We start from the raw sequence: 18,073 nt of genomic DNA, 5'->3' as shown, positions 1-18,073 counted from the left end.
TCGGATCAGAGTGCCGTTTCTTCCTCACACTGCAGACAATATGGTCTGAATTAAGTGTTACTGACGGATGTCAGATGGTTTAAAACATCCTGGTAAAGTTTTTCAATTGAAGTAGTAAAACCTATAGCTTGTTGAAATAAAACTTTTTTCCGAAAAGGTTATTGGGTAGTAGAATTTTAATTTAAAAAAGCAGTAGAAAAAGATGTTTGTTATTTTTTTTTAAAAGTCAGTGTCGTATGTTGAAAAAGGAAAAAAGCCAACAGCTAAACAGTCTTGACAGTTGTGGAGATGAAGCGCGCACGAGGAACGCATGCAGCTGAAACGAGACTTCTACTGTCAGTCTCAAGCCATTCTTCTTTAATCTGTGCTTCATTTTTTGCAAACACAAACAGGATAAACCTCTTTGTGGCGAGCAAATCATGGTCTAAGTGCATGCGATTCATCCCCCCTTGATCCGCGAAGAGATTCATGTTGTGTCTGGGAGAGTTTGATTTATTTTACACCTCTCAGACTTACCTGCGCATAAGAAGAAAAAAATGTAAATCAGGATTTTTACCTTGCTTTGTACTAGAGATGGGCAGATGTCTTTAAAATATGATTTACAAGTTATAAGCAACTGTGAGACGACCACAACTGAAAGGTTCATGTTCACATTTTAACACCACTAAATTTGCGGCGCTAAAATATTTTACTCTCAAAACCACCAGATTTTATATACTTCTTTCAAATTTCCAGTAGTGGTGATAATACAAAAACTTGACTTTGGTACGTTGCATTTTACAAATCTGGTTGCTTCAATGCATTCGAGACAAATTTATGTTACCAAAAAAACCAGTGTGCTCAAATTGGATTATTGAAATTCAGGCGGAAAATTCCCAATGATAAAATTTGTCACTCGAAAGTAAATCCCAGGGCAACTTGTTTCTAGGTTAACAGGTCAGCCATGTCAACTTCGCAAACACACAGGTTTGAAACAGAATCGAGAAACTTGATAGTTGGAAACTTCAAAGTTCTTGTCTCAATTTGTAACCCATAGTGGAGATTGAATTGGGCTCAAACACAAGTCTGCCTTAGTTCAGGCCCTGATGCCATCTTCATCAATATTTATCTTCCACTGTAACCTGGAACACAAATGAAGTCACGCGGCTGTTAAATCCAATTTGGGCTGGCAGGTTGGCTTGACCTGTTGCAAAGATGACATTTAGTCTCTGATGAGGATATCTCGGTCAAAACAAAGGTTGTCAATGAGTGTTGGTGTAAACCACCGGCATGAATGTTCAGTGCATTTACTTTGCATAATCTCTGTCTTCTGGGCATTTAGTGGTCTTGTGATAAGAAGACACTGGCTCACTTGCTTATTCCATTCAGAGAGAAAGAGAGAGAGAGAGAGTGCGAGAGAGAGACTAAAGGGATTACCGTTGCACAGTTCAAGAGGGTGTCTTTCATCCCATCATCAAAGGAAGCTCAGCGCTTCTCCATGTGGGAATCGTGATTAAGTCGTCATTTGTGGTGGCCGTTCGGCATTTCCAACCAAGACGGACGCCTGTTCTGCTTTCCAGAGGAAAACTTCAGCTTTAACTTTTCATCCAGACTTCAAGAATTCAAGCTGCTCGTCTGTGTTCTGAAGCCGCGATTAAGAGATTTGATGGATGAGGCTTCTGGGAAGGATCAGAAGGACTTTTCCACAATTTGTAACTCATGGAAACTCCTGGACTTTTTTTTGTATCGCGACGCTGACAGAGAATGTGACACTTTGTTTTCATCGACTCTCTTGGTCCCTTCACCAATCCAGAGCAACTTCCTCAGATCATGCATATGATCAAACCTTTCTTGATGACTTTTTCTCGTAGGGTTCTGGGAAATCTGAATCTCTATGGCATCCCGAAAGGGGTCATTCGACAATGACAGGGGATTGGGACAGTGAGTAATGTTCTCATGTCTTGTGACCCCTGCTGAACCAAATCGCTTGCTAACCCTTACTGAGACGGAAACAGATAGAGGTCAATCGCCTGGCATGATTCAACATATTCAACCACAGGTCTTCCCACAATCTTTTTAAGTGAGTGGAGCAGGGTACGGTTTAAATGGTGTTAATAACAGAGGAACAAAGTGAAGGTTTCAAGGTTGTGGAGAATGGAGTGTCCGGAGGTGAGATTCTGTCCAGGACTCACAAAGTGGTTATGGATAAACCTGCCATGTTCATCACCAATGTTGACGGAAATGGCGATGAATGTGAAGTGTCAGGAGAGGACGATAACGACGAGAGTGAAGTTGACTATAGGCCAAACTACTGGGAGGATGAGGACGATATCTACCAGGAGTTCGAGGAGTTGGACTTCGAGGCCCTTTCAGACACACAGAGTATTCTCTCGGACGATTCTTTTTATCCCCATGACAATTCGGTTGTGTCCCACATGTACCACTCGCCGATCCCCAACAGCCCCGAACCCATTAACTTCTTCAAGGCCTGCTGCAACAACAACACCATCATCGTCAAGATCATGATCAGGCAGGGCGTGACCCTAGAGGAAGTGAAAGAGACGGATCGGAACAGAAGAGTAGGTGTCTTTAATGCAATATTTGATTTTCTGCTCACTTGAAACCAGCAACATGACACCTCCCCTGATTGAAACCAAAAGAATCCCAATGTTTTTCCATTGGAAATCTGATATAGCTAATAAAGGTTATAAAATGAACTTCAGGGTTTCAATATATATTTTTACTACTTTACGGCAGCCATTGGTTTTCAATAATGTTATCATATCATTACGCGGTAATATTAGCAGATTCATTTTAATTGTCTACAGTTTACCTTTGAAACTATAGTATATATTTGACCAAAGTTTTAGCAAACTTACCATTCACTATGATAGGTTACACAGCTCAAGCATCAGTCAGTTGATTGAAAATCAATGGCTGCTTTGGTAAATAAAAGTACAAATGAATATTGTGAAGTGCTGTGTGTTGTGCAAAATATCACTTTGAAAGGTACTTAGAATTCTAAGTAAACAGCTAGAAACGCACAAACTTGTTCGCTGAACTTTGATGATGCATTTTGAGAGCAGTACTACAACACTATTGATCCTGGTGTAAGCAATGCACTGCCTCTCCTCTACAGTATTAGAGATGATTGTCAATGGTTGCAGCTGCAGTTCACAGTGGAGAGCTGTTGTATCATCTGGGACGATCATGTCATTCAAAATCAAATCTCCAAATCAATTTGGAAGATGTGACGTGTTATGTCCACAGCTTAGTCAGAACTCTGCAAACAATACAAATATATATGTATATATAATTCTACAATTCATCACGTTAAGGCCAATAACTAAGATCGCTGGCAGTCGGACAAGAGTTTTGCGGTCAGGCCTGCTGGTCCTGGTGCAACCCGCTGAAGGTCAAATTATGGAGCAGGGTTCAGAGCTATTAGTTAATCTTACGGTGACAGATGGAGAGTGCAAACTGCACAGAGGCAGTGTCGAGCAGCAGCTTGCCATCAGGGCTCAGCCTCTAAAGGTCTCCCTAAGACATTGACCTGAGAACTTGGTCAGAGGTACCGCGAAACAGACCACTTGCCTCACTGTAAGAAGATTTACCTTTTTATCACCAGCAGTTTTACTTCTGCTCTCTCTTCGGAGTAGACTGTGGCTCAGTGTTGGAGCAATGCCATGCTTCCATCGGAGGCTTGGCGGTTCGGTCCCCTGCACTCCTTGGCCGTGTCAATGTGTCATTGGGCAAGAGACTTAAACCCCAATGTCCTACCGTGGGCTGTGCCTGTGACGTATCAATGAGTCGAGGTATGAATGTTAGTTAGCGTCCTGATGGGCAGGTGGCAGCTTGCATGGTAGCCCTGTCATTGGTGTATTAATGGCACTAAATGGTGACATGTCGTGTTAAAGTGCTTTGAGTGGTCGGAAGACTAGAAAAGCTCTACTCAAGTAAAAGTCCATTTCCCATTTGTTCAGGAAAGTCACATGCAGAGGGCATGACCCCAGATTTGTAACATTATGTGCAGCTCACGTGTAATGTTCAAGTAATTTCGGTCAAAGTTATTTAAATTATTAATACACATTTAGCTCATTTAACTATTAGCGTCAGCATCACAACTGCAGAGTTAAAAAGGTTAGGAAGTTAGAATTTGGTTGTAAATTAGACATTTCTGCTGGATTTAAATTTTTTTTTGCATTGTTGCCCAAGAACGGCTGACGACATCCCACAGAAAACAACAGTAATAAATGATTTTATATATATATATATATATATATATATATATATATATATATATATATATATATATATATATATATATATATATATATATGTATATATACATTTTAAAGATGTATGCAGTTAAATCTTGGTTACTCTGTCCACTAAAAACATTGATTTGGTTTCACAGAAGAACTCTCTACTTTAACTTTGAGCCATTGTACTTCCCATAGAGCTGGATAACACCTGCTGTTAGCATGTGATCTGTGTCTGGATTAATTATTATTATCATCAACATGTTGTTTTTCCTCATTCAGACCCTATACCCACAAACAGACCATGTTGGATAGTACAGTGGCACTCCCTTTAAGGTCAAATCAATGGTTGATAATGTGGTTAAACTGGCGTTTGCCTGTAAAATGTGTGATCGGCTGATCACTTTTGGTATGGCATGACTGGACTTGTTCTGTTCGGCAGTGTTGGAGTGAGGTCAGATCACAACAACTGAGTTGGTGAGAAAGACATTATTCTACTCCCAATGTGGACTAGAAAGCGTGCACAACTAGATCCAGTACCCTTTGGGTTGTGTCCTGTCAATATGGCAGACACTAATTGCTCAATACCACCTCATAGGTTTTCACTGGTCTTTATCTACATAATACACCTCCTGCAGTGTGTCTGACTCTTGCATATCTGATGCCTTTCTTCACATTCTGTCACACCGTTGGTTAGTTCGAGTCTGTGATTACATGAGTATTCAAATAATTCTGTCACCAGTCCTGTATTTTTGTCTGTTATGTAGTGTGGAAAACTGTCTTTTGCCTTGCTTGTAGCTATCATGACTGATTATTTTATTTTTATGAGAACATTTTTCTCCCATGAGGAAATGTGGCTATGAATTCAAGAATACGCTCCATGTAGCCCCAAGGAGCCATTTTGGTGGTTTTAAAAGCAAAACTAAAATCAGAAGAAGAAACTCAAGCACTGTTGTTTTTTTTGTGTCTTCCAGTCAGGTCTGATTGTGGCGTGCTACCATGGCTACGTGGATGTGGTCATGGCCCTTTCTCAGTGCCCGTATCTTGATATTAACTGGCAGGACAATGAGGGCAACACCGCTCTTATTATTGCAGCACAAGCAGGTAAACACACACCTCCGACCTTTAAATTACAGGATTATTAGTGCAAGTATTTCTTAGAAGGAATCTTCCAGACCGTGTACAGACTGCACTTGATTGAGATTTGTCCTGTCTAATGTAGCTTAGCACTTAGACGCTAACCCATTTCTTGGTCAGCGTTGCCCCACCCATTTTATATAAAACCACGCCCACCCATTTTATATGAAACCACGCCCACCTCCGTATGGCGAAAGCCTGACAGATTGTGTGGTACTCGTTGCCATGATGTATCCTTGTGATGACTACACATACGCTGTGACATCTGTGGCCTTTCCTCATAAAGACGTAGACATCTGTTTTCCCCATCTCCAGTCTTTGTGCTATGCTAAGTTAGCTGGTTAGTAGCTTAAACATTGCTGTATGGATAGGAGACTAATAATCGCCCAAGTTTTCCAACTCTGAAAACTCTATTTCACCTGTGTGACTGAGCTGAGCCTTCACAGTTAATTTCATGCGTGCCATACATTGTGCTATATTTATGATCATTCATGTTTATTATGTTTCGTGGTTCGTGGATGGTGGTTTTTGTGGTTTAAAATGTTTTACATAATCATTCATTAATTATATTACTTGTAATACAAATGATTATCTACATTTAAAATGTAATATTTATTGACAAAAACATTTGTTTTCTTTTATATAATATAAGAAAACAAAATATATAATTTTTATAATGTGTAAAGGATCATATTTTAACGTGGTCCTTTTCTTGTTCATATTTTCATGTTCTTGTAAGACTTTCTCAGTATTGCTAGATAGCAGATTATTACATGTATACATGCTTAATATGTCACAAATTGATTGCATGAAAAAAATACACTTTGCTCGTTATATATTATATATTATAATTATATTGTTATAACAAAAACCTGTATATTTCTTTTTTAAAGAGGAAAATAGGGTGATGTGGCCCCAGCTTACTTTGGCTGGACATGTCGACAATGACTAGTTTAAATAGTTTAATTGAGTTTCATTTAATATCATTTACCTTACTTTTCTTTCTACTATATATATATTTTTAAACTGTTGTCTTGTTTTACAAACTGTTGATGCCGGTGTTGTTCTTGTCACAACCTATTTTTAGTGCTTTTGCTGGGTTCCATAACGATGGACCGTACCACAAAAATAAAACTTAAGCTGCAAAAAAAATGTAGTTTTCCTGTAACTGCAGAGTAATTGAATTTGCGATGATCCACATATTGCCACTTATTGGTATGATCTCGCTTGAAATGACAATCTTCTCCGATTAAAAAGGGAAGACCTTTCCCAAACAAGCATGAACTTCTGCATGCACATCAATTTAGTATTTAAGCATTGAGTGATTGAGTAGCAACCTATTCCAAGTTATTGGAGTTGCAAGTAGCCCATATTTGAGTCGGACAGATTCATCCTGCGTGCTGACTTTGACAGGGATCCAGAAAAATATTTTGCAGAGATGGTAGAGAGCTTATTGAGTTTCACCGTTAGTGACCGTCCAGACACAGATTACATGAAGCCCATTATTATATTTTACCGTATGTACTGTATTGTCCTTAAAGGTCCCCCAAGTGAGACATGTTTCCTTGTATGTTTCTCCCCCTGACTACAGAGTCTTGGCGCATATTTTACAGCGGTAGAAATTTGATTGCAGATCAGTGCCTTTTAATTATGAGTCTCATAATTAAAAGGCCCTGATTCTATTATGAGGGCTGTTGCTTCCAGTGGCCAGAATAAGTGTAAGTTTGCCACTAGACAGCCGCATTAGAAAACCTTTGCTTCTACAGTGATGCAGCCACTTGGCGCCGAGGCATCAGGTCTGCTAACAATGACGAATGGCTCCCTATGTGCTCTGATGAATAGCTGCAGACTACCCTTCATTTTCTCCTTTGTTAAAAGAAGTATCGATCACCTTTTACTGACAAAGTACTTGGCAACTCCTCAGAGGGAACAGGTGACCAAGACAGCGAGTCCACACGACTACGACGGGGTGGTCGATTACATGAGAAGAAAAACTCCCTCCACTGAAAGTAGCGAGTGTCTAGACATGCATTGGGAATTAAACCCAAGTCCTGTTGCGTGTGCAAAATCTGCATTGTCATCACTTCGAAGAATTTCAGAAGATCTTGTTAGTCTGGATTCAGACGGGATTTACTCAATTAGGAACATAGGTTGTGAATGTTTAAGAAGCTGTTGTGAATGGTAATATGCTGCAGCTTGACATTAAATCCTATCAGCAACAATGAAGGGATTTATGAAATCCCCAGAGTGGCTGACAAAATATCATGGATGTATAAAGAGAATTGAAGGCAGCATTGGAGGCGGGGACACATTCATTCAAAGTTGCTCAGTGCGGCATTAAGACATTTAAATGCTTGACTTCAGAGAAGAAAACTTTAGATGAAATTACAAAGGTCTTCTATTGATCCAGCCACAGTATTCAATACCGGGGAGTTGATTCGACCTATAACAGTATATATATATATATATATATATATATATATATATATATATATATATATATATATATTAGTCACAATACAAAATAAAATACATTTGTTTGCATGAATATTATGCTGAGCAGTTCTGTGACACCTTCTGCCCGTGTTGGAGGTTAATACATTTATAAGAAGACTCACGAGCATGGTTGAACAATCACTGATTAATCCTTTAAATAGTCTTTTGTGAACAAAAGGGAATTTAACCATAGACCGATCACAAAGTTTCACATGTACACACATAGAGGCTTACATATATTAAATTGTGTAAGTGAGATGGAAGATTTAAAAAAAAAAAGCTTTTTGAAAAGACGAAGGCAATATGGTGCATATCAAAAGAAGCTTTACTTGTTCCAAACTATGGAAAACAGCAATCTTAACGCATGTCTGTGTCTCTCCCCGGTCCGCAGGTCACGTGTTCATCTTAAACTACCTGCTGAACTACTTCCCCAGGATGGACATCGAGAGAAGGAACTGTCACGGTTTCACAGCTTTGATGAAGGCTGCGATGCAGGGCCGGGCCGAGTGCGTCAGGGCTCTCATGCTAGCTGGTAAAACTAAACTGATTACTGATTTAATGATTAAGTACAATAGACCCCCGCTCTATATAATGACATAAAGCCTCTCTCCTTCTCCTGACGAGTAACTGAGCGTTACGTGTATAAGATGTCTGTATTAGGGTAGAGAGCTGATTTGATGTGTTGGTGATGAACGTAGAGTAGATTACGGCAATGATTACAGATTACAGATTAGTTCTTAATGTTTCCAGGAGGTGATATCCAGGCACGGGACAACGGCCGCAGTCTGACGCCTAAGGATTGGGCTCTCTTCACTGGTCGATACGAGACGGCCCATCTGATGCATCAGCTGATGTCAAGGCCTTGTGCTGAGCAGTTCTGTGACACCTTCTCCCTGGAGTGGCCCGTGTTGGAGGTTAATACATTCATGAATTTCATCAGAATCCGTTTATTTGCCAAGAATGTTTCCAAAAACATAGACAAACAACAGTCAACGACAACAACAGTGCTATTGTTATTTAATTAAGTATAAGATGAAGTACGTCGACAACAGATAACGTGAATGTAAAGTGTATATTAAAGTGACATGTCTGTTTAAGTTGAAGTGTACTGTCTAAGTGACGTGTGTTTAAATACGGGGTGAAGGGATATACATGAGAGTGACCGATAAGAAGAAGAAATAGTCCTGGGGGTGACAGGGTCAGTCAGTGGGTGATCCGGGCCCTATTGATGAGCCTGACTGCCGGCGGGAAGAAATTATTCGTGTGCCGTGAGGTTTTGGTCCTGATGGACCGCCGCCTCCTGCCAGAGAGAAGGGACTCAAACAGTTTATGTTCAGGGTGAGAGGGGTCAGCGACAGTCTTCCTTGCCCGCTTCACAGTCCTGGAAGCGAACAAGTCCCTGGAGGAATGGCAGACTGCAGCCAATCACCCTCTCAGCAGAGTGATGATGCGCTGCAGCCTGCTCTTGTCCTTGGCAGTGGCTGCAGAGTGCCAGACGGTGATGGATGAGCAGGGGATGGACTCAATAATGGCAGTGTAGAAGTCAGTGCTGCTGCTAGCCATTTTGGTGCCCTAAGCATACCTCCTTCATGGAGCTTTGTGATGAAGCTGATGTTCAGCTTCCAACAGACGTCCTGGGTTTGGATGGAGGCACAGCGGACACTTGCTAAAAAAGATATGATGTGTGGAGCATACCTACCAGGACTCTTTAGTTCTGGGGGAGTGAAGGGAGCAGAAAGAAGAATGAGTCAGGGGGAGAAAAAACAGCAACAGTATGAGGGCAGATCAAGTCAAAGGTACAATATATAAAATATAGAACAAAGCGGAAACAACATTTGCCAAAGAAGACGACTCGTGCCCCTTTCTTGTTAGTCTGGTGGAAAAGGAGCTGTGACGCAGCCAAATGGAGATTAGTTTGTTGACTGCTAACACATGAAATCATGTACACAAGCCCTGCTGATTGTGGTGTAGCAGTGGTCCAGAATGCTCTTTTCTCTAGTAATACATTTAATAAACTGTCTGTATTTAGGGAGTTTATGGCTGAGCTTTCCTTTGTCAAAGCCCCGGAGGACAATAACAAAAGAGTCCGTGTAGGTCCACTCCACACACCGTATCTGTTCGGCGAGTGTCCGCTGTGCCTCCTGCACGTTGCCCTGCGGCGGCACGTAGATACCGGCCAATTGAATGAAGCAAACTTACGTGGGCAGTAGAAGGGTTTGCAGTGGATGATCAGGGATTCCATGTTCGACGAACAGTGCTGTAGATTCACTGTTACGTCGTTGCACCAGCCGTTGTTGCGGTTGAAGCAGATTCCGTCACCCTTTCGTTTTGCAGCAGAAAATAGTGTTTAAGACAAAAAGAACAGTCCTAATATAGAATTTCCTTTCAACTATAATGTTTGATCTTCCTGTGCAGGAGCTGGTGAGCCAGGCTCAAGAACCCAAGTCCCGCAGGAGGCGTTTGATCAACTTCCTGTCGTGCTGCCCGATTAGGATTTACACGAACAACAGGGTAAACCCCGTGGATGACGGCGTTTTTGACCACATGGTCCAGATCACCACCGCCATTTCCAATCCAGTCATCGCCACGGCTTGCCGCACGGTGTGCCCTGGCAGCCCGCCGTGCATTGGCAAGCGTCGCCAGGCCGTGCAGGAGATCCTGAGGAGGCAGCGTGTGTTGGAGCTGAAGCGCCTGGGCCCAGACAGACTGAACAACTACAAGAGATTCTTCCAGAACTCGCGGGTCCTCCTCATCCCCAAGGCGAGGGATCGGAGGGCCAGCCTGCAGACTCAGCTGCTGAGCGACGTGGCCACAGTGGTTATGAGGCGAACAAGTCTCCTGCCTCTGAACATGATGAGGAGGAGCAGCGTGCGCCCGGGCATCGTGGTGCCCAAGGTGAGGCTCTGCAAAGCCCCGGCTCCAAACTTCATACCGGAGAAACTTAAACGGAGCAGTGACCACAACCAGCTCCAGATCCCGAAGTGGAACTACAAGATGAAGAGAATAGAGAGGAAGCAGGAGGAGGAGGAGAGGAGACAACTGTTAACTCTGATAAGGAGGAAATGAGGGGAGAACCGGGGGAGGGGGTCAAAGAATTTACTTGAATTTTATTTTTGTGTGTCGAGATTGAAATCATTGTTGGATTTGTTGCCTTGTTTCTTCTTGGGTTCACGTTTTTCATTTGGGAAGGTGTAACATATGGTGCAATGTGGACGATTTGTGAGCTAGGTGGGGTGGGGGTGAGGAGGAAGGGAAAAAATAAATAAATAGAATTTGTAATTCTTGCCATGGATGTGAACAAATTTAGTGACATACGGCATAAAGAGCAAAAGATGTGTGTGTAAAGTGTCTCGCTAAGCTTCAAAAGAAGTGCTTCTCAGATTTCTGGCTTGAGAACGTTTGCTATTGGGCCCCAAAAAGAAGGGAGCAGAAGGAGGAATGAGTCAGCAGGAGAAAATTTGGGAGAAAAAACAGCAACAGTATGAGGGCAGATCAAGTAAAAGGTACAATATGTAAAATATAGAACAAAGCGGAAACAACATTTGCCAAAGAAGATTACCCCCCCCCCCCTTCTTGGTAGTCTGGTGGGAAAGGAGCTGTGACGCGGCTGAATGGAGATTAATTGGTTGACTGCTACCACATGAAAGCATGTAGGGAGGAAGCCAAGAAGCCATTGTACACTCATGCATAGTCCAACAGGTATTTGCCAGGAGGAAAGAGGGGGGCAGCTCACACAGGCTTTGTGAGGGCTTTGTTGCAGAAAAGCAGAGCCAAAAATAAACAGCTTAGTGCTGGACTGTGACTTGTTAGTTCCAAAATACAACCACTTGAGATGGTCCACTACTGTGGGAATATCTCCTACTCTGTGGGAAACAGGGAGGGCCCTGTGTGTATTTGAATTTTGCAGTGGAGTGGCAGTAATGAAAAAAAGGCCTTTGGAGGAGCTTTTTTACTAAACACAAAGAAGTGTTTTAATGGCCGAACACGCCCCCTCATTGTTCACCAGTTATTTTATTGGATGCTGCAGCTGCTCAGATTAAATCACTGGAGTTTTCATACCAGAGTGAAGATTGAACTCAAGTTATATATTTGATTTGTTTTCTAATTCACCATCTGGTTAAAATATATGTTGTAGGTCTGAACAACAAAAAGACTACAAACGACTTTCTTCATTTATTAGAAAGAATTGTCATTTTCTGATCTGAGTTCCCTCCATTACTTTTATTTTAGATATTTTTTTAATTAAAATCAGAGAGCTGGAGAGACAAAACACTTTTTTTTTTTACTAGTTTATAAATTGGTCCTGTGTGTACAAGTAGGACACAGAACATCCTCAATGCAGTTTGTTTAACAGGAAACAGGCTACAGAGAGAAAACATGTCTTTATTAATATAAGTACACTAATTATGTACACAGACTCTATCAACAATCTCTCCAGCTGTTAAAGCTGACTGACAGCTAATCCATCAGCTGATCCGTCACGAGAAACAGACGTCACTTCACATGACACTTTAGAGGAAAGGACGTCTCATTTCTCTTTAAACACATTTCCTCTCTCCTCACATGTTTTCGTGACTTTCACTACATCAAGTCTATGGTAAATATACTATATTACCGTTAGTGGCAACCACTGGGAATCGCATCAAACGTCACCACATAGTCATGCAAACTCCCTGGATTGAAACTGTTGATGGCCTAAATACGTGTCACACCGTCACTGGCATATGACGAGATACGTCGGCTCATTCTTGAATGTTAATATGGATCTCATATTTGACTGTAAATGTACGTATACCTTTGAGATTAATAATATACATAATATATTAGGCTGATGGAGCACAGGTGTAAATTATTAACTGAATGACAGCCTCCTTCCACCTTGCTGCTACGACTTTCTGGTCCTGCTGCTGCTGCTCACTGTCGCTCTCACTGGGGCCGCTTGAATGGAGCAGAGACATCGTCAGTGTTATGAGTGACACCTGTGCTCATCCTATGTCAAAATGTCTGCCCAGGGCCCTGTTACTCGTACAAGGTTCAACTAACCTGATCAATTGTCCTATTAGCAGCTTAAATCAACCCGATGATTGAAGTCAGGTTGCCTCGGTTTCTCAAAAGCTGATCCGCGCTCAAACAGTCTGGTTAATTCAAACCAGACTTTAGTAATCACGATAATTGCGCGTGCCCATCCTACTTCATAAGGGCGAAGCGTCGATCACCGAAACCATGATTTTCTAACAGTACAACGGCGAATAAACTCAAAGGAAGAGTTGTTTTTTTTCCGCGGACGAGCAGGAGATGATCATGAACGCATATGAGGAATTCAGGACCATCATTATGGCAAAATCTAACGCCGCCACTGCAGCGAGGGCTCCATCAACTCCGTCCTCCTCCACGCTGTCCTCCTTCAACACCCTGTCTCCCAATCAAGTTCTCTCCTTGGTGACCTCCGCTCGTCCAACCACCTGCCCTCTGGACCCCATTCCATCTCACATCCTCAAGTCCATCGCTCCTGACCTTCTTCCCTTTCTTACCCATCTGATCAACACCTCCCTTGCAACCGGTTGTTTCCCCAACTCTATGAAGGAAGCAAGAGTTAATCCTCTCCTGAAGAAACCCACTCTCAATCCGTCCGAAGTCAACAACTACCGACCTGTCTCTCTCCTTCCCCTTCTTTCCAAAACTCTGGAACGAGCTATCTTTCACCAAGTCTCCTGCTTTCTGCACCAGAACAACCTTCTGGACCCTCATCAATCTGGATTCAAGGCAGGCCACTCCACAGAGACGGCCCTCCTTGCTGTCTCCAAGCAGCTCCACACTGCTCGAGCAGCCTCCCTCTCCTCTGTCCTCATCCTTCTCGACCTCACTGCTGCCTTTGATACCGTGAACCATCAGATCCTTACTCCAGAATCTCGGTATCTCAGGCACTGCGCTCTCCCTCTTCTCATCATACCTCGACAATCGCACTTACTGGGTAAGTTGGAAAGGATCAGTGTCTGAACCTTGTCATCTGACTGCTGGAGTCCCTCAGGGCTCCGTCCTCGGTCCGCCCCTCTTCTCGCTGTACACCAACTCCCTCAGCTCTGTCATTCGCTCGCATGGCTTCTCCTACCATAGCTATGCTGACGACACCCAACTGATTCTCTCGTTTCCCCAATCAGAAACTGGGATACCTGAGCGAATCTCTGCCTGCTGACTGACATCTCTCAGTGGATGTCCACACACCACCTGAAAATCAAACCTGACAAGACTGAACTGCTTTTCCTTCCAGGAAAAGGCTCCCCCACCCAAGACCTCACGATCACCTTCAACAACGCAGTGTTGGCCCCGACCGCCAGGAACCTCGGTGTGACACTTGACAGTAAACGATCTCTGACTGCCAACATCACCGCAAAAACACGCTCCTGTAGGTTCATGCTGTACAACATCAGGAGAATACGTCCCCTGCTCACACAGAAGGCAGCACAGATTCTGGTCCAGGCCATGATCATCTCCCGCCTCGACTACTTCAACTCCCTCCTGACAGGTCTACCTGCCAATGCAACTCGACCTCTACAGCTCATCCAGAACGCAGCAGCTCGACTGATCTTCAACCTCCCGAAGTTCACTCACACTACTCCACTCCTCCGCGCCCTCCACTGGCTACCGGTGGCCGCCCGCATCTGCTTCAAGACATTGGTACTTACGTACCGTGCAACGAACAGATCAGGTCCGACCTACATCCAGGACATGGTGAGACCATACACACCAGCTCGTTCGTTCCGCTCAGCTTCAGCCAATCAGCTTGTCGCTCCGTCGCTGCAAACTCAACACTCAACAAAATCACGACTGTTTGCACTGCTGTCTCCTCGATGGTGGAATGAGCTCCCCATTGACATCAGGACAGCAGAAAGTGTCTACATCTTCCGCCGCAAACTAAAAACTCATCTTTTTCGACTATACTTTGAATAAAGACAATGACAGCAGCACTTAGGCAGCACTTTGATGGCTCTTACTGATAGCACTTAGTAGTTTGACTTTATTTAAGAAATTGTTCTGTCTTGATTCTTGTTGTTCCTACTTCGTACTTATGGTTGAATGCACTTATTGTAAGTCGCTTTGGATAAAAGCGTCAGCTAAATGACATGTAATGTAATGTAATGTAGACAAGACACATGACAAAATTTTGCAGACAAGTTAAATGCGTAAGTGTTGGGGAAATGTATAGGCTAATTTTAAGTGCCTCATCACCCCAATCAATCAGATTATATTTCTTTAAATGTGCCTTTTAGCAGTAGTTTTAATGGGATGCATCATAGAATGAGATCTTGCCAGCGAGAATAATGATCTCAACTTTTTCAGAATAAGTAGATAAAAACAAGCCCAAAGAGTATCTATTTGATACAAATGAATAGATACTTATGAGAATATATGTACTGTATGAGCTTATGTATAGTGTACTATATATGCAATCCTGTCTCCTAAAAAGTATGTTTCCCCAGAAAGCGATAAAACAAGCAGATATGTTGATTAGAAACATATTTGTAAACATAATTGAGAGTGCGTTTTAGTTCTGGGAGAACGTACTGTTTAGGATACAAGGTTGATATGTGTGTACATGTGTGTGTAGATTACTAAACTAAGAGTTTTAATATTTGTGTGTGAATATGTGTATGGGCGGATTAGTATGCATGAATGTATGCATGCATACATGTATGTATGTATGTATGTATGTATGTGTGTATTATTTATAATCAGAAATGCAATCTATTGAAGCAGTGAAATAAATTGTGTGTGATTCTCTGTAATTGAATCATTTTTTACAATAATGATATGTATGGTGTACTAATAACACTGTAATATAATGCTTTCAACCCTCATGTAGTTGCAACCAGCCATCCAGAGGACATGTGAGCAAATAAAAACTAAACACAAAAACATTATTCCGAATGGTGATTCAATACAATATGTGCAATGGTAATGTATTGAACAGTTTGTCAGTGTCATATCCTTCATATTTTATCAACAAAAAGAGGGCTAATATGGTCAAGACAGGGGGAGGATCTAAGACTTCAGATTTTACTCCTGCTGAGGAGCTGGCACTTCAGCACAATTATTCTGGCCCATAATGGAGGCATAGCTGGGGGCAGCTCCTCTGGAGAGGTGGCCAGTACTGGAAGGAGGCCAGGGAATGTAATGAACAAGTTTCTTAAGCGCTGAATAAACTTCATGAACAGCGCGGCATGCAGTGGCTTTCTCGATGTTCTCCACATCGCTAACACTACAAAAATGTACCACTCGCAAAAAAGCTCAAGGCTTTGCATCCAATATGTGAGACAGTTGATGCTCGGCGGTGGCGTGTGGTGTTCAATGTACGGTTCGAGAAAGTCTTGTAAATATAAATTAGTCCTTGTCGGCAGAATCAATATTGCTCATATAGGAAGTCATGATGTGATGAAGGACCTTAGCGATCTTGAAGAATTCTATGCCAACAAAAAGCGAATCTAACTAATATCGCCTCTTCATGAATGGGATCTCTGAGGAAGGGAGCTGCCAAGTGTGTCCAGCTAACTTAAATTAGCCTTTGTGGAACCAAAAGGATTGATTTATATATTCTTATCGTGAAAATGATCCGGCTAACTCAGTTAGCCGTTCCTCGTACTGCCAGGTACGAGGAACGGGGCCCAGGTATAATTGATTATCATGCACCAATTATGTTTTGGGTAAATGTATGGAGACATATGTCTCCTGTCGACTCACAAACATGGAAGATATCAGATGAATTGTCAAAGACAAATGTTTCTGTCAAACATCTAAAAGTAATTAAAACCTTTTCGCAGTGTTGTGTGTTTCTTTTGAAGAGCCACTGGCATTGTGGGACATGTTGGTCGACATACCCACACAATTGAAATCTGTTAAAGACATTTAAAATACTGTGTTAAGAGTGTCTTAACCAATCTGGGAAACGCGGCCAATGGTGCTCTACCCTCAATTTTTATCAGCAAATGACCCAAATAATGTGCATGTCTCACAGAACGTAGTACTGAACACAGATTCACTAGTATTTATATTTGTATTAATTGAGTTGGTGCTTTCTGTTGACTTGTAAGAGTCAACATTTCTGCAGCAATGGTTACCTTATATGCACAGTCTGACATCGTAGCCAACCTCGGGTTAAATTGGTGGTGGAGCACCAATAGTCCCAATATAATGAGTTTATGCAGATGAAACATGCTGCTGTATGTAAAGGATTTCGTGTTGCATTGAGCATCCTAGTTTATTCTGAGATATACCTCTTTTGTCTTTGCACACAATTTAATCACATTTTAAATGTTGACACTTTTTAAAAGATTAACTTTGGGATTTTGTAACATTTGTATACCTATGGTGCCACCTTAAGGCCAAACTTCATCACTTCTTTATTTTTTTGTTGTTGCCTTGTGTTGGCCAAGAATAGCAATGTGTTTTTCTCTTCTTTTTTTTCTCAAGTGCTCTGTATTCCACATTCTTTCAATATGTTGTATTACATATAATACCCTCACCACCAGCATGGCTGTAGTTTTATTACATTTATTGTTTGTCTGTGACGATGCTTCGCCTCAGATTGCACAATGCTCAAACTGGGTTGAGCCTTTTGCATTTCTCATTGTTAGTCACCACTGTAATATTTGTAAACACTTCTATTACATGTCCTTTCTTTACATATATTAGGAAGTGTATTTCACGTGTAGAACTTGTTTAGTCTCGCTGACCTGACACAACCACAGAGGAGAGGCAAACACTACCAGGGAGAGCTTTATGTTTGTTCTGCCGTTTCTCTACTTATATTTAGCTTTAACCACTGAAATGGAAGATTTCCTAGCTAAACATTTCTTAAAAATTCAAACGTGAACTGGTAAACAATAGGAGACCGATTCTGAAGCTGAGCGGGTGGCTTCAAACGACGGGACAGAATACTCGCTCTTTACACTTTAAAATACTATTATTACATAAGCTATTATATTGAGTACTTAAACAGTTCTCTAGCAAGCAGTGTTCTAGGCCTGGTCTATGTTTCTGGGGCTTTTATTGTGATGGGGAAAATGGAAAAAAGAGGAAATGTTCTGGTGAAGTGTGTGACTAAAAGTTGGTTGCTGTCTTGTGCAAACTAATGCAGCATCGGGTTGTTTTATTAATAATCTGAAGTATATATTGAGATAACCATCGGGAGACAATCTAGACAA

General features: G+C 41.9%; 1 protein-coding gene across 1 annotated transcript; it reads left to right on the top strand.

Annotated features, from left to right (window-relative positions):
- Positions 1–2,084: 2,084 nt before the first annotated feature.
- ankrd33bb (ankyrin repeat domain 33Bb) lies at positions 2,085–10,940 on the top strand. Its single transcript, XM_068571475.1, has 5 exons — positions 2,085–2,558; positions 5,216–5,345; positions 8,266–8,406; positions 8,625–8,788; positions 10,290–10,940. The coding sequence occupies exons 1-5, from the start codon at positions 2,085–2,087 to the stop codon at positions 10,938–10,940; spliced, it is 1,560 nt and encodes a 519-aa protein (XP_068427576.1).
- The last annotated feature ends 7,133 nt before the right edge of the window (positions 10,941–18,073 follow it).

The sequence above is a fragment of the Clinocottus analis genome, unplaced genomic scaffold, assembly GCF_023055335.1.
Source record: "Clinocottus analis isolate CAN_PGR_092001 unplaced genomic scaffold, fCliAna1.0.p SCAF_11, whole genome shotgun sequence".
NCBI lineage: Eukaryota > Metazoa > Chordata > Actinopteri > Perciformes > Cottidae > Clinocottus > Clinocottus analis.
This window is presented reverse-complemented; position numbering and strand designations above follow the sequence as displayed.

What these genes read in the sequence shown, in the direction of transcription:
- ankrd33bb (XM_068571475.1), top strand. Translation starts at nt 2,085, where the DNA reads ATGGTGTTAATAACAGAGGAACAAAGTGAAGGTTTCAAGGTTGTGGAG. An exon ending in AGACGGATCGGAACAGAAGA is followed by an intron (nt 2,559 to 5,215) that starts GTAGGTGTCTTT and finishes TGTGTCTTCCAG; the next exon opens with TCAGGTCTGATTGTGGCGTG. An exon ending in TATTATTGCAGCACAAGCAG is followed by an intron (nt 5,346 to 8,265) that starts GTAAACACACAC and finishes CCCGGTCCGCAG; the next exon opens with GTCACGTGTTCATCTTAAAC.